Source organism: Antennarius striatus, chromosome 7 (assembly GCF_040054535.1).
Source record: "Antennarius striatus isolate MH-2024 chromosome 7, ASM4005453v1, whole genome shotgun sequence".
In the NCBI taxonomy this organism is placed as follows: Eukaryota; Metazoa; Chordata; class Actinopteri; order Lophiiformes; family Antennariidae; genus Antennarius; species Antennarius striatus.
In genome coordinates, this window is record NC_090782.1 from 4,894,234 (window position 1) to 4,918,261 (window position 24,028).

At 39.5% G+C, this 24,028-nt stretch overlaps 1 protein-coding gene across 4 annotated transcripts in view; it reads left to right on the plus strand.

Annotated features, from left to right (window-relative positions):
- The window catches only part of impact (impact RWD domain protein), a 28,641-nt gene extending 5,484 nt beyond the window's left edge, over positions 1-23,157 (plus strand). The window contains exons 6-11 of one of the 4 annotated variants that reach the window (XM_068319522.1): positions 6,841-6,966; positions 7,046-7,140; positions 10,328-10,401; positions 10,857-10,947; positions 19,067-19,201; positions 21,253-23,157. In XM_068319522.1, coding sequence (XP_068175623.1) covers positions 6,841-6,966; positions 7,046-7,140; positions 10,328-10,401; positions 10,857-10,947; positions 19,067-19,201; positions 21,253-21,312 — 581 coding nt within the window. In that variant the 3' untranslated portion in view covers positions 21,313-23,157. Of the gene's footprint in view, positions 1-6,840; positions 6,967-7,045; positions 7,141-10,327; positions 10,402-10,856; positions 10,948-11,532; positions 12,330-12,350; positions 12,651-19,066; positions 19,202-21,252 lie in introns of those variants that run through there. The other 3 variants (XM_068319523.1, XM_068319524.1, XM_068319525.1) reach the window with 3 other exon arrangements.
- The last annotated feature ends 871 nt before the right edge of the window (positions 23,158-24,028 follow it).

Here is a 24,028-nt window from a genome sequence, read left to right on the forward strand (position 1 = left end):
ACAGAGAGACAGAGAGACAGAAGTGAAGTAAATGAAAAGGGAGTAATAATAATACTCTTTTATGAATTTTGGTTCAGTTAAACTACCTGTGAAGGAAGGTATGAAAATCATGTATTATTCAAAGTTCAGATATTTGTTCACTTAAATCCAAAGCATTGGTCACTTATAATTAAAACTAAATGGAGCTTATACTTAGGTTGCTATTGAGTCTTTCTGTTGTAGGCTCACTTGTGATCCGCTACTAATGCCATCTTTTCCAGTTTTCATCATTCCATTAAATTACATAACAGTTTTATTTTATTCATAGAGATATGAATGTTAATAAAAAGGAAAAGTTAGATATAAAATATTAATTGTTGTTTTAATTTCCTCTAAACAAATTTGAAAAAGAAGTTTCTGTTTATTTGCTTTGATTCTGGCAGCATGTGTTTGTGGGTATGAACAATACAAAAAGAAATGAGGCAGTCTCTTCATCATGCACTGACTGAGGTGACAAAACATTATTCATTGCTGTGATCTCTGGGAATGACCGCACTGTGCCTACAGAGTGAAGCTGTTTCTTTTCACGTTTGTTTAAAAATTCAAACTTTTTAGAAATGTGCTGAAGTCAAAATTCTGTAACAATGAGTCAGGTTTTTGAGACATGTACTAAAGCTCCAGAACACTGTGCTTGAAGGTCAGCTGATGAATTCAGCCCAGAAAATCTCCACCACTGACAAAAACTGTGGAGGTGGAATCGTGTTATGGGGGTGTTTTTTGCATACAGTGTTGGCGAGCTTGTCTGATTTAACTTGTCCACTAGTGCCAAAGATCACCTGACGATATTTCAATTGAAATAAAATATGAGATGCAACTTTTTAATGATAATGCTGGAAAACACCACAGTCAGTGTGGAGTGGCATTCTCTGTTGGCGATGCTTTGTTTTTGTCAGTGACCAGATCTTAACCCCATAAAGAATACATTGATGGATCTTATTATTGGCAGAAAAGCAGTCAGAGATGAATGAAGCAGAGGGAAAGCCATCCCATGATAAAATGTCACATACACACAGAAAATGTATGAGATATGGAATTAATTGCGTTTGCATTCTTTTGACTAGAAGTAGAGACATTACTCACTTTGTCACAGTGAGCAGTAGGGTGGCGCAGTGGGTAGTGCTGTAACCTCACAGTAAGAAGGTTCTGGGTTTGATTCTGTGTGAAGTTTTTATGTTCTCTCTGGGTTCTCTGGCTTCTTCCCACCTTCAATGCAGATTAGATGAATTGAAGACTACAAATTGAATGTGGGTGTGAGAGTATGAGTGGTTGTTGGTCTTCCATTTGGCTCTGCGATGTGCTGGCGAAGTGTCCAGGGTGTACCCCGCGTTTGTCCTATAACCAGCCAGGATAGACTTCAGCAACACCCGTGATCTGCAAGGTGGAAAGCAGCTGTATTGTAGACGGGTCATCCCGTCTACAATAAAGTAGATGGTTGGATGAATTTTATTCACTGATTTATTTAACTTTATTTAACTCCTGAATAGTATGGCTTATGAAGACCATCAAAGTACAAGGCTGGTGATATTTTAAAAAATTACTGAAATAAGATTTTGTCTGTTTGCTAATGGTGGCTGTGGCTCAGGAATTAAAGCCAATGAAGTCATCTGCTCATGAGAAAATTTTTTTAATCAATACCTGCTTCCTCAAAGATGCTGAATCAATGACATAATTTCCACTAGAGACTCAGACAAACTCCCACAGATTTTAAAAATGTCAATTATCTCACTAACATACATTGCTTCCGCCTGGACTCCTGATTTAACTTTTTTGTGACGGTCCTGTAACTGTGCAGTCAGTCCAGTTCAGATGAGGTCTGAGTTGATGAAATTGATGATACATGCTTGTTATTTACCTCCAGTCATTACCTTGCTCTCAAAACAACCAGTAGCAAATTGAAGCTCATTTCAGTATGACTGGGTGAGCATAAAAGCATTGTGGTATGCTTTGATTAGAAATACAAGACTCCCAGCCTGCATGGCAGCCTCGACCATCATTGTGTGTGTGTGTGTGTGTGTGTGTGTGTGTGTGTGTGTGTGTGTGTGTGTGTGTGTGTGTGTGTGTGTGTGTGTGTGTGTGTGTGTGTGTGTGTGTGTGTGTGTGTGTGTGAGAGAGAGAGAGAGAGAGAATGTGGCATGTTTATAAAGCACTTTGAGTGGTCGATAGACTAGAAAAGCACTATATAATTATTGTCCATTCACAATCCAAAGCCTTAAGGATGTGTAAATAGCTGTGTTGTCTGAGCAATAGTCCTTATACCATATGTGTTTAAGCTGTGTTGTCGGAATAAAAAAAGGAAAACAGTTTGCTTTATTTGCTGCAGTGTTTGCATCAATGCAAGAGATCCATTATTACTTACAGTAAGTATAGTCCCATTTCCAAAAAACCTGAGGAGCTCTGTGACATGTAAATAGGAACAGAATGAATTGAAAGAAGAACACATAGTAGATAATCTCATTGTCAATAAGGATAACTGTTGGCAGGTCAGAAATTATTGTTCCTGAAGCTAAGATGGGGAAAAAGACACGATTCTGAAGTAAAAACAGAAATGATTCTGTAACGGCATTGCTACGTTAAAAACAAACATGATTCTATTGTGACACTGCTGCATTCTTCTTCTCCTTTCGGCTTTTCCCTTCAGGGGAGTACAACAGTGAATCAGTTGCCTCCATCCAACACTGTCCTCTGCATCCTCTTATCTCACACAAACCACCTTCATGTCCTCCTTCACTACATCCATAAACCTCCTCTTTGGTCTTCCTCTAGGCCTCCTGCCCGGCAGTTCAAAACTCAAAATCGCTGGTCTCACCACAGTTTTGTACACCTTTCCTTTCATTTTAGCTGAAACTCTTCTATCACACATCACACCTGACACTTTCCTCCACCCGTTCCATCCTGCCTGGACACGCTTCTTCACCTCTTTTCCACACTCTCCATTGCTCTGGACTGTTGATCCTAAGTACTTAAAATCTGGGCCTGCGCTAGCCATTCGCCACTTCGCCATAGGCGGAGTAAATTCCAGAGTGGCTACAAGGTTTTTAGCCTGTGTAGCCACAGTGGCGTTCTTATTTTTCGGAAAAAAAGGCTAAAACTTACAACTTTTTTGGACTCGTGATAATCCCCAAGCGATAACATAAGAAAGCAAACTTTTTATCTCGCTAGACGGTGCGCATCTTTTTCTTCTTTTTCGTCAGTGCGCATGCTGACGGAAATAGCCGAAGTGACCCGAACGCTTCCGATCATTAAATATGCACTCGGGTCATGACCTCCTCTCGTCAAATGAAAAAAAAAAGGATTCCTTTTTACAAGCTAAACCCGCAAATTGGTGTACAAGAACGCGAAGACGATCGATCGAAAGAAAATGAGAATAGAGTGTTTTATAGTAGATTTTGCGTTAAAATCTAATTGAACAACAAATGGTGAATGCTGAGAGGGGGTAGGAGTGGTGACAGACCGATCAGAAGGTAAATGAAAGATATTATCAATTATCAACCCCATTTTCTAAAAACTTTTCCGGGGGAGGCTCCCCGGAACCCCCCTGTGGGGGTGTCCCCCCCACAATAAGCTTTGGTCGTCTGCACGCTGCGCGCTGTCTTGAACACAGAATGTGGCTTTTTGTGGCTTGCTCAATTCTTTTACACTGAGCCGCATTGGCTACCTCCTAGTGCAAGCCCAGAAAATCTCCCACCTTCTTGATCTCTTCTCCCTGTAACCTCACTCTTCCACTTGGGTCCCTCTCATTCACACACATGTACTCTGTCTTACTGCGGCTAACCTTCATTCCTCTCCTTTCCAGGACAAACCTCCACCTCTCCACCTGTTCCCTGCTCTCACTACAGATCACAATGTCATCTGCAAACATCATAGTCCATGGAGATTCCTGTCTAACCTCGTCTGTCAGCCTGTCCATCACCATAGCGAACAAGAAGGGGCTCAGAGCTGATCCCTGATGCAGTCCCACCTCCACCTTGAACTCCTCTGTCACACCTACAGCACACCTCACCACTGTCTTACAGTCCTCATACATGTCCTGCACTGCTATAACATACTTCTCTGCCACTCCTGACTTCCTCATACAATACCACAGTTCCTCTCTGGGCACCCTGTCATAAGCTTTCTCCAGATCTACAAAAACACAATGCAGCTCCCTCTGGCCTTCTCTGTACTTCTCTATCAACATCGTCAAAACAAATACTGCATCTGTAGTACTCTTTTTTGGCAAGAAACAATACTGCTGCTCTAAATGCTCACTTCTGCCCTTAGTCTAGCTTCCACTACTCTCTCCCATAACTTCATTGTATAGCTCATCAGCTTTATTCCTCCTTAGTTACCACAACTCTGCACATCTTCCTTGTTCTTAAATACTGCTGCATTAAAAACAGATGTTATTCTGTTGTGACATTGCTGCATTGAAAACAGACATTATTCTGATTGATATCACTGATTGGCTCATGAAGTATTCTAAAAGCCATTGTCTGTGAACTGACATTGTCGCTGCTCCACAAATGATAGCTGAAACTTTATCGTGTAAAGACAAACTTTATGGAAGTCAGATACGAATTTGCTGCTCTCTTCACTGAACCCAAGCTCAGTTAAGACTGAGGTGGAGTGTGCTGTGTTCTTATGAGACAAATTTTGAAATCACCTTTGGACGTCATGGACTCTGCATCCTCCCGGCTAAAGATGAGAGGGACTATACAGGATGTGATGAGCGCACAGTTCAAAAACCAGCGTCCATGATTGCCTGAGGATGCATTAGTGCACATGGAATGGGTAACCTGTACCTTTCAGGAGGCAGCATGTTTGCTTATATATACAGGTTTGGAGTAACAGGTGTTGTCAAGTGGACAGTGGCCTTTTTTGATAAGGTCTTCCTTATTGAAGCAATGTGTTGCCAAACCACATTTCGCATGAATTACAACAACATGGCTGTAGTAAAAGCGTCCGGGTGATAAACTGGCCTGGCTTGAGTAGATGAATTCCTACGTCAGTCAAGAATGGGTAACCCGTCCATTTGTGACTTTGCCTTAACTGCTGCCCTCAGTTCCCAAACACTTAAAGTGTCGAGAGTAGTTCCGATATTTTTCAAATGTGTTGTTGGCATCAAATTTTAAATCAATCAATCAAGTTTTATTTATATGGCGCTCAATCATGAGAATAGCATGTTGAAAGACTATTCCATTTTTCTGTTTCAGTGATTTAAATGTTATCTCTTACCCTATTGTGAAATACATTTGGGCATTCAATGATTTGCAAATCATTAGATACATTTTTTACATTTTGTACAGCGTCCCAGTGGGCATCATGGTGGCACAGTGGGTAACATGTTGCCTCATATCAAGAAGTTCCTGGCTTGAAAAGCCACATGGATACCTGGAGTTTCTCTGTGTGGATTTTGAATGTTCTCTCCATATTTGCCTGGGCTCCCCACAGGTTTTCCAGCTTCTTGCAGTAAGCAAAACATGTAATATGGGTGAAATTATGATTTAAATGTTTCATAAGCTAGAATGCGTGTTAATGGTTGTTTGTCTTTCTATTTGGCCCTGTGACGAACTGATCAAAATTCGGATGATTAACCTGAAAGTTGCTCCATGGGCAGCTTGTTTTTTTCCCCCGATGTTCATTGATAAGCAGGTAAACACTGGAGACAGTTTCATGTGTATGATATGCATTCACAAACATTCAGTGTGTCTGAAACAGAAATAATCAAAGTAACGTAAGCAACAACTTTCTTTATACAGGAGAAAGAAAGACAAGCAGAGGATTCCAGGTTTATGGAATTTGGTGGTGTGACTTAATCTGGCATGTGGCAATGTCTGATCATGGGAGCATAATATAGAGTATGCTATGGCCAGGGTGCATTGCTTTAACAAATGAGTGGTGGTGTTGGTGGAGGTGTGCAATCCAGTGCTTTCTAGCTGATGATATGACCGAGGGCAGGAGCAGTGGGATGAATTCTTTAGTGTGCTGGTATAAACTGTCCTCTCAGATTCAGTCAAATTTAGCTAAGTTAACAGGAGGCTGCTTCACAATCCACATCGACAATGGTCTACGACACATTGCAAGAGTGGTTTTTGTAAGGCAAAGGACGGAACTAAAGTTAAAAACACCCACAATCACAAAGTGGAGAAAACTGTTGGAAATATTTTTAGGAAACTCAGCATTTGGTAAAGTCTCTGGGTTCTTCCTTAATAAAGTACAGTATTAAGTATGAAAATGTGTTTTCTCACCAAGCTACACATTGAAAATCATCTGATTTTAGAAAATGTTCACACACAGCACACCTTTGTTTCCATAACAACATGGGACTAATTTCAGCTTCGTCCCGACCCTCTGCATTAGATTACAGTGCCTAATACTCATTAAAAACATTAAATCATGTACAGTCGCTTCCTACACCAGCTCCTTTCTTCATGTGTTGTGATCATCTCTGCAAAAACACCTTGACAACTCTGGGCTCAAACCTTTCTCAATTACATGGTTCTCCTTTTTGTCACAGTTGTCTAAACCTTATTAAATTTAATGTCAGAGTCTTCTTTGGTCCCAAAAATATAATATCAGTCAGACTCCAGTAATTGGCATCATATATTATTAATTGTCTGTCTTAATATAATAGGTCATGATACCATGTGAATGTCATGTTATGCTAATTTGTTAATAAGTTGCTCAGTATGTGTCATTTTAATGACATGCCGACTCACTTGGAGAGAACTCACTGGAGACCTTTCTCAGGTTTTAGGATTAAAAATAAAAACTTGTGTGCTTATTGAGTGGGGCTAAATATTCTGTCGTGTCTGTTTACAGCTGATCAACCAGAAAAAGTGAACATGACGGCAGAGGAGGAAGTGGATGGTGAGGAAGAAATGCCAGACTTCAGTACCTTTAAACTGAACACTGAAGATCCACAACTGTTCATGGAGCATGCATATGGTACAACTCTTAAGAGTTTCACAGACTTTCATGCACAAAAATACATCCTGAGGTGTGACGTATAAAAATTTTCCTGTAGATGAAGAGTTGCCTCCTATAAAACACGGAAATACCATCACAGACCGACGCAGTACCTTCCAGCCTCACATTGCATCCGTGGTGACTCCCAGACAGGTACAGAACACGACTGCCATGTTTTTACTTTGAACAAAAACATGAGCACAACATTTCATCTCTCTTCCAATTTTCAAAATTTGGACTAAAGCATTTTTCTGTGCACATAGAAGGCTTTTTCACACTTTGAGCTAATCCATCTAATTTAAATTAATCCCTTCACCTGGCAGGTGTAACATGTCAAAATGCTGATTCGACAAAAACCGACATTTATCAGCCACTGAATTATGGATCTGACATGACAAGGGATACAGATATGCATTGATGAGGTAAACTGTAGCAGCTGGTGTGATTTAACTCATTTTCATGGAGTTGAGCAGGTTAGTCATTGTGAATGCTAGTTCATAAAAAGAGATGGCAACAGGAAATAATTTTTCAGCTGAACTGTTGATGATGAACCATGCATAGCCCCCCTGAACCCTGGTGTGTTTGCTGTGAATTAATGAAGTGAAATGCTGCAAGCATTCTCATTGGTCTAAATCATTTCATGTTCATCTAATCACCAATTCCTTATTGAACGTGCTAAATTTATTTAATTTATCTTTGTTTGTGGGAAATACATTGCGAAATTGAGTTTCAATAACATCAATAAAAACAAGGTGCATCTGCCATAAAACATGCCACAGTGGCTTGATATTGACGGGAGCTGATTGTTGTCGATCCAAACATGTTTGATTGGTGTCAATTCTGGTGGATAAACAGTCTATGGAAGAACTGGGCTTTTGTTAGGTTTTAGGGAATTCCAGACATCACATCCTTGCATCACCATGCTCAGCATGCAGGTGATGACCGCAAACAGTGGGCCTCAATATGTTGTCAGTGAATTTTCACTGAATTTTCACGTTTGTTGTCCATAGCATGTGGCTCATACAATAACCCCACCACCACCGTGTGGCACTCTTATCATTGTTGACATCAGTAAACCACTCGCCCACATGGCACCATACCACCTGCCATCTGCCAAGTACAGTGTAAATTGTGAGTCATCCCTGAAGACAAAACTTTGTCGAAGTGCCAGACGCCATCCTGAGCATTTCCCCTCTCAAGTCAGTTACGACGATCTGCAGATGGGTTTAAACCTTGGTGAGGATGACGAGCACGCAGATGAGGATCCAGGGAATGTTTGTCTGACAGTTTCTGCAGAAATGTTTTGGTTGTGCAAACTGGATGTTGCTCCAGCTGTCAATCATTCAGGTGAATCAGCCAGTTGTGGTCCTGGGCTAGAGGGGGCTCTCATCTTTTGCCAGTTGGATGTTGTGCCAAATGCTCTGAAGCAGCATGAGAGATGGCCTACGTTCATGAAATCAATATTCTACTCACTGAGGTGGACATTACTGCAACCGGGGTGCCAGTTGCATAATTTCAAAAATTTGTAACATCTGCGACATTGCTTTGTCTATCATTTCAGAGTGTGTTGTAATTGAGACTCTGAAACAGAGATTAAACAAATGCTAACAACGTGACAGACAAATAAACCTTTTCTTTTTTAGAAAAATCTTTTTTTTAACTCAGTAATTGGAGCAAAAACAAGATTGGATTTTTTTTTGTACTTGCTCAATTGATTTTTTAAGTTGAAAAACAGCAAATACAAATTCAGCAAAGATCTAAAAAAAAATCGTTTTGAAATGAGACAGTTAAAACTCTTCTCAGACCATTAAGACAAGTGAAAAATAAATTGACAAGTTTCAGTAGAAATGACTAGAGGAGATTGTATACATGTGCAGTTTTGATCAGTAATTTCAAAAATAAAAAAATTATGTCTCATTCCTGAGGGCTTCTTTCACTCTCTATTTATCATGCAACTTACTGAAGAGTCTTCAAGGCTTCTGCTGACTGTGAAGCACTATTTACGCAAAAATATGTACCCAATAGACTGATGCCTGCACAGCATTTAAGTATTTTCCTATGATCGTCTTGATGCATTCAGTTCTACAAAAGATGCAACAGAAAGCTGCTCCACTTAGAGTAAATTAAAGATGTACTTAATTCATATTGACTGTATTATAACGTGTATGTTTAATTGTAATGTATTGCAAGCATTTCAAAATACTGTAGTATAACCCAAATATATTTCCCAATTTGTCTGCTGATGGTCATTGACATAAAATGCTGCTTTTCCTGAGGACAGCAGCCTCAGATTCAACCACTTCATGACAAGAGCCTTTTGTCCTTTGTAGAGAACTCAGCTGCTCTGACCTGCTGCAAATGTGACGTACATCCTTTTTGTGTCAGCGTTGTTTTATGGTTCAGACCTTATGCAATTTTAGGCTTGAAGAGATAAACCTTTTGGACTGTACTCCTAAAGTAATCTGTGAAATTTGATGCAATTTTTTAGTTTTTTGTATGTTTTTATTAGATTCTAGTCACCGGGTTGAATGAGTATTATTACACCTGGAATATGACTATTAACTAAGATCTCTAATGTTTTGTGTTCTGTGAATTTAATTTTGTCAGAATATTGTAAATGAAAGTTTCACTTCAGTTCTGTCAGCGCTTTTATGCTGTTGAAATATTTTCAATCAGACCCATAGCATAAGAGTATAAGTTATTGATTACCTGAAATCTCCCTGCCAAGGATCAATGTAAAGTAGTTTAATTTATCATCATGATGAATTGAGTTTATTGGAAACCACTCAAAAAACGTTGAGTAATGAAAAAATAGTAAACACATAGCATGATGTGTAATACAAGTGGTTTAATGAATTTCAAACATCATGAAGGCTGACTTGTAAACCTGTATGCTCAGGAAGAAAAATCCACACCTGTAGTTAAAAATCAATAACAGATCTTTTCATGAGCTGCAGCAAATGGAAAAATGATTAGCTGACTAAGTGAGGGAGCGGCAATTAATTGAAACATTTGAATAAAGGTGGAGATGCAGAAAAGTCCTTGATCCAAAACATACCGTTCAAACACAGATTCTGTATTAAAACATGCAATCTCCGTTTTGTTTCTAGGATGGAAATTTATTTCTCTTCATAAAAGGTTGAGAAATGTTGTCTTGTGGATTAGTCAACAACCTCACATGACTCTTGTACTCAAATAGTTATCAATGTCAACAGTGACAAATGCGTGTATGATTTTAAGAGTTTTATTTACACTATAGTTTTATTTGAAGTTGAGGAAATGCAATGTGAAAATTAAGCAGTTTGTTATGGTGTTCATTGTTTCCTGTTGTCTACTACAGGTGAAAAATGTTCTGCAGAAGCTGTATGAAAACAAGAAGATTGCTAGTGCCACTCATAATATTTATGCTTACAGGTAAGTAATGTAATTTGATATCTGGATGATGGTAATATGTGCTAATAATTATCTATAATCCAGTATCTGTAATGAATTTGTTTAGAGAGTGTGCCAACACCCTGAGGTTAGTGTTACAGCGGGTCTTATTAGTGGAGAGGAACACGGGAGATGTCTTCTCTCAAGGGCATGTTACATTATTAAAGGTCATAAAAAGCCCCAGAGAAAATGAAGGCTTTTGGATAGTGCTGTGTGAATAGAAGCGTTCCTGCACATGTGTTTTGCCCTTGTGCCTGTGTGTGCAGACTGTTTAAGGGCAGTCTAATGAAGTTGATTTCGAGCTGCTGATGTACCACCCAGCTACTCTTTACTGTTGACATTTGGAGTACTTAAAAAAAAAGTTGTCATAAAAAGGGTGTTCGTCTGAAGCCTCTCACAGCATTAATGCCAAGTGGTGCTGATTGTGTCTGTCATAGGATCTACTGTGAGGACAAGCACAGCTTCCTGCAGGACTGTGAAGACGATGGAGAGACAGCGGCAGGGGGGAGATTACTCCATTTAATGCAGGTTATTATTTCTTAAGTAAATTGCTTACCTCTTCAAAGAAGTAAATTAATATAACAATAACTGATCAATGAGGGGAAAATACTGTATTCTCAATTTTGATGCAGGAGTTTAGTTCCGAGTCGAAGGCACACTGCCTGTGTTACAGTATTTGAGAGTAATTTTTTATGAATTAGATGCACAATACACAAATGTGTGAAGAACGCGTTCCAGAAAGACTGATATAATTGTACACTGCACAACATGACATTAACATTTTTTAACTTGTTTTAAGATATTTAGTGAACAGTACACCATCTCTGTTAGTGTGATGAATTAAAGTGACATGATAGAAGTTAAATAGGATAGTGAAATTATTAAATGACAATAAGGCAGTATCCAACCTCTCAGAAAAACTCGCTGCAGATTGCCTTTTTAAGTCCGTAAGGAGATTCTTCAGATTCTTCAGAAAGTAAAGTGCCCAATTAGTCATGTGACTGTTCACATAGGATAATGTAGTGGTTAGGACAGAACCATGTAGACAACTTAAGTTTGTAAAGTCTAAATTTTGATTCAAATTTTAGTTATTTTTTTTCTTTTGGATTTTAGAAGATTATAAGGATTTTCTATTCCTATATTTTACCATCTGATGATGGTGACATGTAAAGCTGGCCAGAGATTTCCTGTCAGAAGAAATCCCTCTTACCTGCTGTGTCGGACACCAGCTAATAGGCACACATCAGGGTGCCATGTGATTTAAGCTTGATGGAGGAGAGATTCAGATGGTAGTATGATCACACGGTTGAAGGAGTGAAACGAAACTCTACTCAGTTCCAAGTAAAACATTTTTACTTCATCAGCTTTGTCAGGCAGACATGGAAGCTGGGTTTTTTCTTGCAACGGCAAATGATTGGATAATGACAGTCAACCTCAGAAGCAACTCCATCTTCCAGAAGAAATAATCCACACCAGCCTTTGACTTCACATCCTACTGGTCAAGCACAGTGGAAGAGGCTGCCCCTCTGGAGCTGATGATACTCTTAATTGAAAGGACTGAAGAGGTTCATGAGAGGCTGGAGAACCCTGAACCTTCAGGTGGAAATTGGTTGCAGGGGTTTCCTGAGCATAGTCCCACTGGACAGCATGGAATCGGTCACAGACATTACCAGGTGGGCAGCATCCAGATGGCGCTGGCTGAAGAAGATGGCACACTTATCCCACCAGGCTGGCAGAGGAGGAGGAGGAGGAGGAGGGTAGAGCTGAGTGGTGATACCCCCCCCCCATCGCAGAGGGATGGACACTCGCTCCTCTCTCCAGACCCCCTGAGGCATCATGGTTCAATCTATGAAACACCAGGAAAGAGAATGTCTTCGTCTTCATCTTTGTCTTTGTCTTCGTCTTCATTTCTTCTGTTCGTGTTGGTCCAGGTCTCGTTCTTCCCCATGATCTCCTCCCAAATGGAGAAGCTGGAGTCACCTCCTCGAGGAGACTTCCTGACCAGATGTCAGAACCATCTCCACAGGCTCCTCTCAATGTGGAGGAACAGCGACTCAACTCCAAGTCTCTCAGGGAATAGAGCGTCGACTTGAAAACCCACTTGAGGCCTTTGTGGATGTACTATCATTTAAAGACTTCTGGTTTAGTTTCTTGAGTCTTTACATTAATCAATTTTGAAATTTTGTACTTCTCAAACAACTGATATAGAATGCAATCACATTCTATATCAGTTGTTTTTGGTTATGTAATTTTGTCATAATGTAGTTTTCAGTATGTCCAACATCCAGAAACATTTATTTTCCAGAATGCACATTTAATGTATATCTGTATATTTTAAGTGTTTCTGTGTGTGTGTGTGTGTGTGTGTGTGTGTGTGTGTGTGTGTGTGTGTGTGTGTGTGTGTGTGTGTGTGTGTGTGTGTGTGTGTGTGTGTGTGTGTGTGTGTGTGTGTGTGTGTGTGTGTGTGTGTGTGTGTGTGTGTGTGTGTTATCACCATAGGTTTTGTTTTTCCCAGAGGCAGGCTCAGATTGTTTTTCCAAATGTCTGATTACATTACGAAAAGAATCAGTACGGAGATGGACTTGAGTCCGAGTGTAAAATAGTTTTCATTTAACCAGAAAAAGCTGCTGTTTTTCTCACCAAGGCGACGCGTCTGTTGCAAAAACACACACATCATTGGAACCCGAAAGAACAAAATGCAACTCAGTGAAACCATCTCGTTTCATCTTGCCGCTGTCAACAAGCTCCAGCTCTGAATTAGATGTGATACCTTTACATCTAATTCAGAGTGAGGGGCGAGGAAGCATTAAGGGAAACAGAGTCCAGACAGAATATTTTAAGTACCAGTGCTGCGAATTAAGCCTCTTTTTCAGACAAAGCAGACTTGGTGATTGCTGGAAAGAATATTGATTGGATCTTTGTTGTTTGTAGCCTCAGATATTTACTTCAGACACAGGTTGTAGACACTTGTGTCTGCTCTGCTCTCAAATTACTTTTTACAAAAACCTAGATAATATTTCCTCACTGAGGACACATAGTGACGGAGTGGGCTCTATGCTAGCTTCTGATAGTGTGTCATTTCAGTAGTTTTGCAGGCATTTACTTGTAATCCGATTTGTTACATAATATTTGACCTGACTTAGACCGTAGTCGGCCCACAAACAAAAAACACATTTCATTATCTAGAGTTATGCTGCTAACCTAATCATCGGCTGGGGTCCGGCATCCTTTTTTTTTCTTCCTCCGCGCCACCGTACTGATCCGACCCTCATCCACCCATCCGCCGTGGACCATCTGCTGTGGACCTGCACCTCCCATCCACCAGTATCACCCCCATCTATCCATCGGCTGGGGTTCTGCTTCCTTTCTTCCTCTGTGCCGCCATACAGTCATCCACGCAGCTGTAATTGTGCCTTGACTTGAGCAATGGGAAACATAACCTTAACCACATTGACACTGTCTCTATCCGGCCTATCTGCCACTCTCTCTCTGTCTCTCTTTCTCTTTCCCTGTTCTTATCTTCCTTTGATTTCTTTCCCTCCAACCAGTCAAGGCAGATGGCCGCCCAAAAGAGTCTGGGTCCTGCCCGGAGTTTCTTCCTCATCGAGGGAGTTTTTCCCCGCCACTGTCGCTTATGCTTGCTCTGGAGGGTTCAGTTTGGGTTTCTCTGTCTGTTAAAGCGCTTTGAAATGTCTGCTGCCATGATTAAGCACTATATAAATAAAACTTGATTGACGATTGAGTAATTGTATTTAAAGTGTCGGTCTCCCAGGACCCCTTACATTCAGTTCAGTGCTAGTTTCCAGTTCAGTTGAAAGTAGCAAATGGTCATCTTTTTTAAAAAAACGATTCAGCAAATGTCTTAAAACACTGTTTTAGAAATAAAATCTACCAATTACCTTTGTAACTGACCTTGTAGTAAGCTATATATCTGAGCAGAACAATTTTAAACTTGATTGGAAACACAAAGAAACATGCTTCACATGTACATGAAGTAAATAATACATTTTTATGGGTCACATAATTCTTTACAGATTTCCTTACAGATACCTTATTAAGTAAAATTGAGAGTGGAAAATGGTAAAATTGCTCATTCTGAGTGTTAATATGCATTGTTAAGTTATGAAGTGTGGTTATTGACCCTGTGTCAACACAGAGTCTGTATGGATTTAAGACCACACCATTATAACCCACACCACTAATATTGACAAATTTTCCACTCTGTCACCTCCCAGAGAAGTAGTTTACAATAGCAAGTTCATGCAATTATTCATCTTTCCATTTCATGTTTCTTAGAGGCATAAGCCTGTGCTGTCAGATGGCAATGTGATTCACACACACACCCACATCACACTGAAATGTGCAAATGCCCACACACCTTTCTGTTTTCTTTTAACACTAAATGGAGGCCAGGGAAAGGTTTGAGAGACAAAAAAGTTCACTGCAATGAAAGTTAAACGATGGTCGTGGTAGTCCTGCCATATTCATCACCAGTAGGTGTCAAATAGTATTAAAGCTTTTCCAAATGACATCCATGCCTCGTGTCAAAGTCCATACTCATTCATAAGCTGACGACAGTCGTCTGTTCCAGCGTGACCATTTCAAATCAGTGTGAAATAGTGCATTGGATTGGTGTCTATGCCAGAAATTGTCCTCTGCTGCATGAGAGCTGAATGGAGTTGTCTTCTAGACTAATATAGTCTTACATTCCAAAACAGCCGCCTCTAATATACATTTCTGTACCTTTAAAACACTTAAAACCAGTATTATGTTAGGAATTTGTACATTTGTCACAGTTAATAAATTACAGCCTGATCATAAATATTTGAGCTAGCTGCAGTTATTTATCATCTCTATGATATCTTTTATTCATGTGTACACCTGTGTTTATTTCCATCATTTTTTTTTTTTTAATTTTTAAATTTTATTAACGGTTTTAATCTCCATAGGGAAATTAAGAATCCACTCTAAACACAGGTTAGTGGGTACATGCATATACTGTATAGTGTATACAGGCCCATAACACACACAAAAGGGGCCTGTAGACATGCAGGAGGTAAAGCGGCAGGCAGCTCCTTCATGGTGCGCCTTCAGTGAGCAATTTGTAAAAAGGACGACGCCTTGCTCAAGGGCGCCTCGGCAGTGCTCGAGAGGTGAGCTGACACCTTCTGTCAGCTCACACTTCAGGTGATTTTGGGAGGGAGCGGGAATCGAAACGCCGATCTTGAAATATTGGAAGACTCACTCTACCGCTGAGCCACTGCCGTCTTCCAAACTTTGTTGTCTGACTGATGTGTGTTAACGACTAAATCTGCTTGATTTTATTGAGCTATAAATGGCAAATCAAATTAGACACTTTTATTTCTTAAACATGGTTTGATGTGAACTTTGTGGATCATTTTGTAAAGTGCTGAGGCGTTTCCTTAGCACATTTTATTTCAACAAGGAGAGCTCAGTAACTTGGAGGTGATTTGTTTAATCCGCAGCAAAAAGGTAGCAGTCAAAAGAGCTTATACCACAAATCACCAAATTTACTGAACTTGAACGGACATCCACAGCTGCAGGCCCATGCAGGGCATTTTTCTGTTATCTATTACTGTAAATATAGTATAACAAAGTCAATGGCTCTTCTATAACCATTGACTGTCATACTATTGCAGTTATACTTTAAGTGTTGGGAATTAAGGTTCTAGGTGGCAGCCGCACTGACCACACGGGAAGCAAAGATTGCACTCAAGTCAGTTATTTGGTGACAATCTGGATGAGTGCCGATGATGTATGCTAATGGTTCTGTGACGCAGGCAAACAATTACCAGGCAATAACAAACAGGAAGAACTTCCTGGAGTGGAGTGGGAATGTAGTCCATGGGTTTTTTTTTGTAATTTCTAACAATAAGGGTGGAATAAATTAAAAGATGAAATAAATAGTTAAATAATTACTTGTGATTATAATTGTTTATGTACATTTTGAAGGTTAAATGCTGAGGAACACAAATTAAAACAGTAAACTGTTTAGAGGAAAAATAAAAAGAAGGGGAAAAAGTAAAAGAAATCCACCACAAGTGCCATCTAGCACTTTTGTTTTGGAGTGCAGGCAGCAGACAACTTTACAACTGATATTTAGAAAAATATATGTATTTTGTTGTTTGGGTTGAGACGTCTAAATTGAATCTTATTTTTAATTATCTTTAGTTTTACTGTTTTGGTGCAGTCTCAATTATCTCAGTCATGTTTTTACATATCAATTCGCAGTTAATACGTGTCTCTGTTTTGGTCCCCACCATCTAGAGTAGATCGTGTTCAGCTGATAAACTGTTCAACTTGTTCACAGAGCTGAAAGGAGAAAAATACTTTGGTTTGACAGAAGAGCAGGAACACAGCGCCAAATTAATGCTAATGTTGCTGTCATTCAGATGAATGTAAACGACAACAGACAAATGCAGAATCTTTCGTATTATTTCCATTTGGTCCATGTGAACATACTGTTTATGAGAGCAGGTTAAAGACATGCTATCAGGTCACTTCCTGCGATATTGTAAATGAAGTGACAGCATGGAGTTCACTGTCCTCCTGCTCATTGGAGCAACTCTGATAAATCTTGTACTTCTCCCACTTCTCCCATACTGAGCACTTCATGTCAAGAGCTTTCTTCTTCATCTATTCTTATCTATTCTAATTCTTCTACACAAGCTGTTTTCCCCTTATCCTCATTCAGATGTCGGATTTCTGCCAATGAATGTGGAAGTGTTAGCTGATGACCAGGGAAAAACTTATAGTGTCAGCAGCCAGATATCCCCTCAAGTGACAGATGTAGTTTGTGTGTAGCCATGCAGAGCCAAACCTTCCTCTTTATGTTAAGGAACTAGTTTGGCCTTTTGGGACACTTTATATATTTGCTTCTTACTAGGAATTTAGTAAAGGTTTATGTTGAATGACTATTTTTCTGTGTTCATTATAAAATGGACATGTTTTAAGAAGTTAGGAAAAGCTGACAGATAGTCCTGGATTATACACTCAAAAAGGAAATTGGTGGGTGAGAACAGGATGTTAGCTTCATGCTAACACCAAGAAAGTAGAGATGACACCCCACAGTAGTTCTCACAGACATTGAATATGCAGCCTGCTCTCTGACAATGTAGAACAAGCACAAGAACTACTGAACAGAGTAGTGCTAAAATGCCAAGGTTGGCGTTAGGCTTAATGCCAAGAAAACCGAGGTCATAACCTCCAACGTTCCACTGGAACATCAACGTTTTACAACAGCAGGAAGTACTGTGCTGAAATCGAGGACTTCTGGTACTGGGCTCATGGTTCAATTCAACTGAGCAAGATCTAACAGCATGACCTGTGTACGGAATGCCAACCTCCCCCTCCAAATCAAACTCAGTTTCTTCTACACAGCAGTAGAGTTTGTTTGTTGTGTTAGGAAAAAACTACTGGCATAGCCCCTGGACCCCAAGAAGCAGAAACTGACAGTTTAAACGGGCTATGCATATAACAAAACAGGATCCCAACGTGTTCTCCTCTATGGCAGCGAATGCTGGACCCTGAAGCCAACCCTACAGAAGTCTATAGATGGGTGCTACAACAAGATTTTGCAGACAGATGCTTTACATCAGCAAAAGGATACACGTAACCAACAGGATCCTGTATGAGGGAATACCAAGGGTGGGCGAGAAGATTGCTGTAAGGAAAATAATCCTAGCAGGACACTGCTAAAGGCATCAAGAGCTGCCAGCCAGCATATTGTTGCTGTGGAAACCAACACATAGGCAGAGGTCATGAGGACATCCCACACTAACATACGGACATACTCAAGAAGGACATGAAAATACCAACAAACTGGCCAGATGTATGACTGACAGAAAGAATGACTGGAGGCAACAATGGAGTGCTCGTCAAGGATGACCTTTCAGTGGTTTCAGTTTGGCTAAAAAGCAATATTTTACAGATAGTGTTTAATTCATACTGATTTTAGGAGTTTCATGACATCAAGTTTGAATAAAATGCATTGAAAATTTAGTTGAACATTAACAACAGTTTTAGGCTGTGACAGTAAACTTTTGAACTGTGGCTCTACATTTACACCACAGCAACGTTCTGTGACTGGAAATGCAAAGTTTGACGAACAGATTGTAAATGTTTGAAAGTGCTTCCTTCCGTATAAATGAGCAAAAATGATGACAAAACAGCCCTACTTTGTGCGTGACAATTATGAATCCAGTCTTACAGAACACTACGGCCAGTCCAGCAGCAGAGAGATAATACTTGCCTGTCCAGGTGTGTCTGTGCTGTAGAATCTGTTGACTTTATTAACACTCCTCTGATCAAGATTTGCAAAAATAATGCCATAATCTTATTCTAGGGAGTCCATATTGAAAGGGAGCATTTCCAACTACTCATGTGACATGTTTGCAGGAGTAGGTTTTTTGCTATCTGTGTTACTGGGTATAATTTCCAAAATGTTGTTGTGTGAAAGCTTTTTAAAACCTAAGGTAAAACTAACCTTGACCCAAACTGTTTTGCATCAGGTATAAAAAGTGATCGGCTGCTTGAGAACCACTTCCAGTGTTGTGTTTGTCTCCTGCTCTGCTCTCTCAAATTCATCCTTCTTTTGCTGATAAGTTGTGTTTCCATCTCATCATAGATTCTGGATGTGCGTAATGTCATGGTGGTTGTGTCTCGATGGTATGGAGGAATTTTGTTAGGTCCTGACCGCTTCAAACACATCAACAACTGTGCCAGAAACATCCTGGTAGAGGAGGGATACACTGGCTCCGTGGTGAGACACTTTTGGCCTCTTATGAATCACTCTGTCATCCTCCACTGACACACCATCAGTCAAATTTGATTCAGTTTTCTAAGCCTTGAAAACACCTGATGTCTTGTCATTTTTTTGACTCTTGCTCTTTTTACAATCAACTGAAACCAAAAGTCTTTCTGCCTATTTCACAGCCAAATGTCTAAAAGTCAGATTTCTTTTGACACCGTTCAGTTACAGGCTGATGAGACAGCGGTTTATCATAATTACACAGCGTGTCTTTTGGACTTGCTTTGTCTTCCCACTGTAACTAAGGATTAAGGATACTGTCATCGGCTGAAGTGTCCGGTTACAATGTTTTCTTGACATCAAACACTTTCTCATTAATTTCTGCAGTCTGAAGTTTGGTCCTGTCTACTTTGAAGTCATCTTAATGTCCTGCAAAGTTATTCCAATGATAACGTGATTGACCTTTGAGCTACTGCTACACATAGATTAAAGGCACAGCAGACCCACTCTTAAAAATGGATCTGACTTCAAAACCCTGTCAACACATTCCAAAAATCTGCACTTGAAGACATCTTGACAGCAAACTGTCAGTTCCCCCTGAAAGTAAATCTTGGACTTTAACAATTGCTCACTAGAGGCAACTGTCAGGACAGACGGCCTTAAAGTCACAATCTAGTCAGTCAATCTCTTGTCTGTGATGTAGTATCTCATTTTCTGTCGTTAAATCTGTAGCTAAGCAGAAATACCAAAGGGATCCCATGATCAGGACTACTTGACCCTGCAAAAACTTTGAAAATAAGACAAAATTTTAACTTGTAAACTTAACACATGCAGACTGATTACTACTTTTTGGGTGTATTTACCATCTTGAAAGGCAGTCAATAGAGCCTAAATCTCTCCCAAGGCCTTAGAACTCCTTTAATTAAATTAAACTGATCTTGACTTTTACTTGCACCATCAAATAGGATGGCCTCAGGTTCTTTTAAAGGAACTGGACAAGGTCCTGCAGTGCTGATGACAAGGAATGCAGTGCTAATGAAACTACTTCCTTGTTGGCGAGATCATTGTGTTCTAGATTCTGTAGATATACATCTCAGCTGTCCTCACATCGACAGCTGTGTTTATCTTTAAATCCACAGTAGGTTTGACGTCACAATTCAGTTTGTTAAAAGTGGGGGAAAAAACTGGATTTACAGGATAGAAGTTGTCAGATACAGAATAACAAATCTACAGTCTGCACTTGTACAGTATGTACAGAAGACATACTTAGTTATCACTTCACTGTCTGCTTTTAAAAGTGAAGAAATGTGGCGTTTCTTCACTGCTGTTGTTGGCTGGGGATGTCAGGAAAAATTTGAACACCAAGGTTTGCAGCCTTAAGCTCTTCAAAGTATTTCTATTATTTTAAATAAGTAAAAAGAAAAAAGGGCTAAATTAATGTTCCCGCTGTGGACTGTAACCCACGCTTTCTGTTGTACAAATGAAATACGAAAAACACGTTTACTCAGTTTCTGAACTATATTATCGCTCAGAAACAGCAAAACAACTCCTCTGTGTCAGTTTGAACTCCAGGTAACTTCAATCCAAAAGTAGAATAACATATTCTAATGATGGCTGACTACTTAAAAGATGCCATGGGCTTCAAAAAGTCCATATGAGATGAAATGTGACGTGCAAAATAATCTTTTGTCGCTCTCCTGTGTGAAGCACAAATTATCATTTGTTTTTTCTCTGTCCAAGTTGTTGAACTACTAGTTGACAGCAGGGATTGTCAGAGCACTAATTATTTGAAGATGCTTCATAAGAGTGCTGAAAAATGCAATGGTTAGTTTGATGCAATTATTGCAATACATTGAAACAGCATGGGGTCAGTCAATCAGCAATTTGCACATTTCAGTGAGGCACAGCTTGAGTTCAGGCAATAATTTTGAAAGAACCGAGTTGTGGGCGCTTTTTTAAAGCCCATATGTTAAACATGGAAGAGGCTTTGGCACCACTGAATATAGCGATAAGTAAGAAGTGATGGTCTGTTCATTCTGTAATTCTTGCCTCTTATTTCACAGGATGATGCCGCCAAATCAGGAGTGAAGACCAAAAAGACAAAAAGCAAGAAAACAAAATGATGTCTAAGGAAAAACAGACTTCTATTACACGTTTTCACTCTTCTGTGAAAAGATTATTTTAGGCTCATAGAGGTGTGTCCATATGGACAAACAGGCCTTTCTTGCGGTTGCAAAGAATGTATTGAAAACACATTTGTTTTTAAACTACATTTAATGTAACTGTTTGCTTCAACAGCATGAATGAAAACCCTTGAAACGAAATGTTGACAGTCCATAATTTCATTTTTTTAAAAAGTAAAGCACCACTAAATGAATCATTTTGTCATGTTTCATCCATTTCCTCTAATTTGACCATATCTTGTTTAGTTGTGACAAATACTTTTCACAGGTGTGTGTTCTGTCAGTGCATTGACCACACATCAGCTCTTGAGGGATTCTGCCTCACCTCTCTATTTTCATGTAACTCAATCCCTGGAATACATGGGCTGCATATTAACTACTCCAGGGTTGGCTTTAGGCAGTGGAGGACTGCGTTCTAAAAATACTTGGGGCTGCTCTGTGCACATGGCAGTTTGGTTTCACCACCACAGACTTATCAGTGTTTCCTGTCTTTAGGGAAAACAATGAAGAGCTTTAGCCAATAAGAACATTTAATTTGAACGAGAACACAAATGACCAACATAAGGCTGATATTCCTGAATTCCCTCTATAGTTAGGCACAAAGCTGCTCATTACAGCCATTGAGAATAACTAGAGCTAATTCTTTTAGCAGTGTTGTTTCTGCCTGAGAGCCTGCCATCACACTGTAACCTCCATCCAGTCCTTAATCATGTTTTTCGTGGCTTGCCAAGAACTCCATGAGCAAAATGCATATTTGAAGGTGGAGAGAATAATTATCACACTTAAAACATTTCAAATTTTGTCTACATATTCATACTGTATATTTCAGTGGTTCATTGTTATAACACAGTGAGACTCATGACTTTCATTGTTGCACCAAAATCCATTTAAATTTAAATAATGCTAGTATGGACCCTCAGGGTATTAAAAACAGTAATAATACAACACACAGTGAAACCAGAATGGCTCTAAGAAGAATGCACATCTCTGCCACGGCCCAAATGCACCCATTAAGCCAATCCATCTTTACCCAAATGCAGCCTCCCAGCTCTGTAACCATGATTCCAGGGAAGACTACACACTATGAAATGAAAAGATGATTACGTCCCGCTTCAGAGCGTTGATGTATTGTATTTGTCAGTGTTTATGTGGTCGTCCGTCTGTTTGTCCGTCCGTTAGTTCGTCCACCAAATATCATCGCGACCGTTGCAGATAGAAAGATGAAACAAAAAGCACATTACTCGGCCTTGAGAAAACTAGGTCAAGGTCAAACTTCAACATTTGTACACTCAGGAACTGGATAAGATAGAAAGACGAGAGACAAGGTCAGTGTGAGTAAAGCCATAGACAATGACAGTAGGTCAGAGCACTAGTTTTGATCTTTGACCTATGCTAGTAGGTCAGGGGAAAATCAGAATTCAGGGGTGTCGCGGGATGTTGAAGTCTGTGACTACCTTGTTATTATTAAATCAGATGGTCTGATTTTTGCATATGAATCACATTTCATGACTTCCTAGACACTGACTGCCTGATTATTTTTAAGCATCAAGATCAATGCATCATTCATTAAAAAAACGAATGATAATTTTGGAAAAGATTCCATCGAGCAAAATGAAGGAGAAAGGTTTGGAGTATTCTAGACCAGGACCCACTGCTCCAGCAAGATTCTTTCATGTAGTCTGTCCAGTAGTTTTTGTATAACGCCACTGACAAACTAGCAAACAATGGGACGCAACTAAAAGCATGTCCTCCTCCTGGGGTCGTATAAATGTTCACATGTAAAATATCAACCAACTGCTTGTGGCAGAATTTAAGAACAGTTTAAAAATAAAATCATTTAAAATCATTTATTGTCTCTGTGTTTGGAATAAAAAGATCTCAGAAATCTAGGGTTGTTGTTTCTCTGCCAGTTTTCATTATGTTGTGGTAGGAGAGACAACACGATTCTTTGCTAATACTAACTGTAGGTAAATACCTTTCTGGACATAGTTTTAATGTTAGGCACCAAAAGCTATTGCAATAGCATCAAGCATTATTAATGGATGGTAGAATAACCATGTTAAAATTATGTTTCTCTAGAAACTCTGTGAACTCCAGGTGTAAATCCTTAACTGTACATTTAAAACTGCTCAAAATCACCTTCCTTTCGATAACAAGAAATATTTTAAAATTTTAATGCTAATATGTTATACATAGTATATTTACACAAACAAAAATGATCAAATTGAATCTTTTTGTGTTGTGTAGATTAGGAGAAATATTTTAGTTTTTCAATCACTCATTGTTCTCCTTCACTACCAAGGCACGCTCCAGCCAATGTTGGGTAAAATAGAAAAAAAAGGGTTTGAACAGGCATGTAGGAATGTTGTGCACAGGCATCTTACTCCACAGTGAAAGTAAGTGTTTAATAAACATTTTTACAACCTTGTATTAAGAGGATTTTTGGTCTCCATAAGTGTGGAGTTATTACAATATCACAACACACTACCATAGTTCTTCAGAAAACCTATGGATGACCACTTCTTCACCACCTCCATGTTTCATTCAATCTTTTATTTCATTAAATGATGTCATCATGCTTGTGGCATAATTCCATCAATTTATCATCTAGGGATCCCAAACAGCTCTGCAGTGCACTGGCGTCGTAAACCAGCTG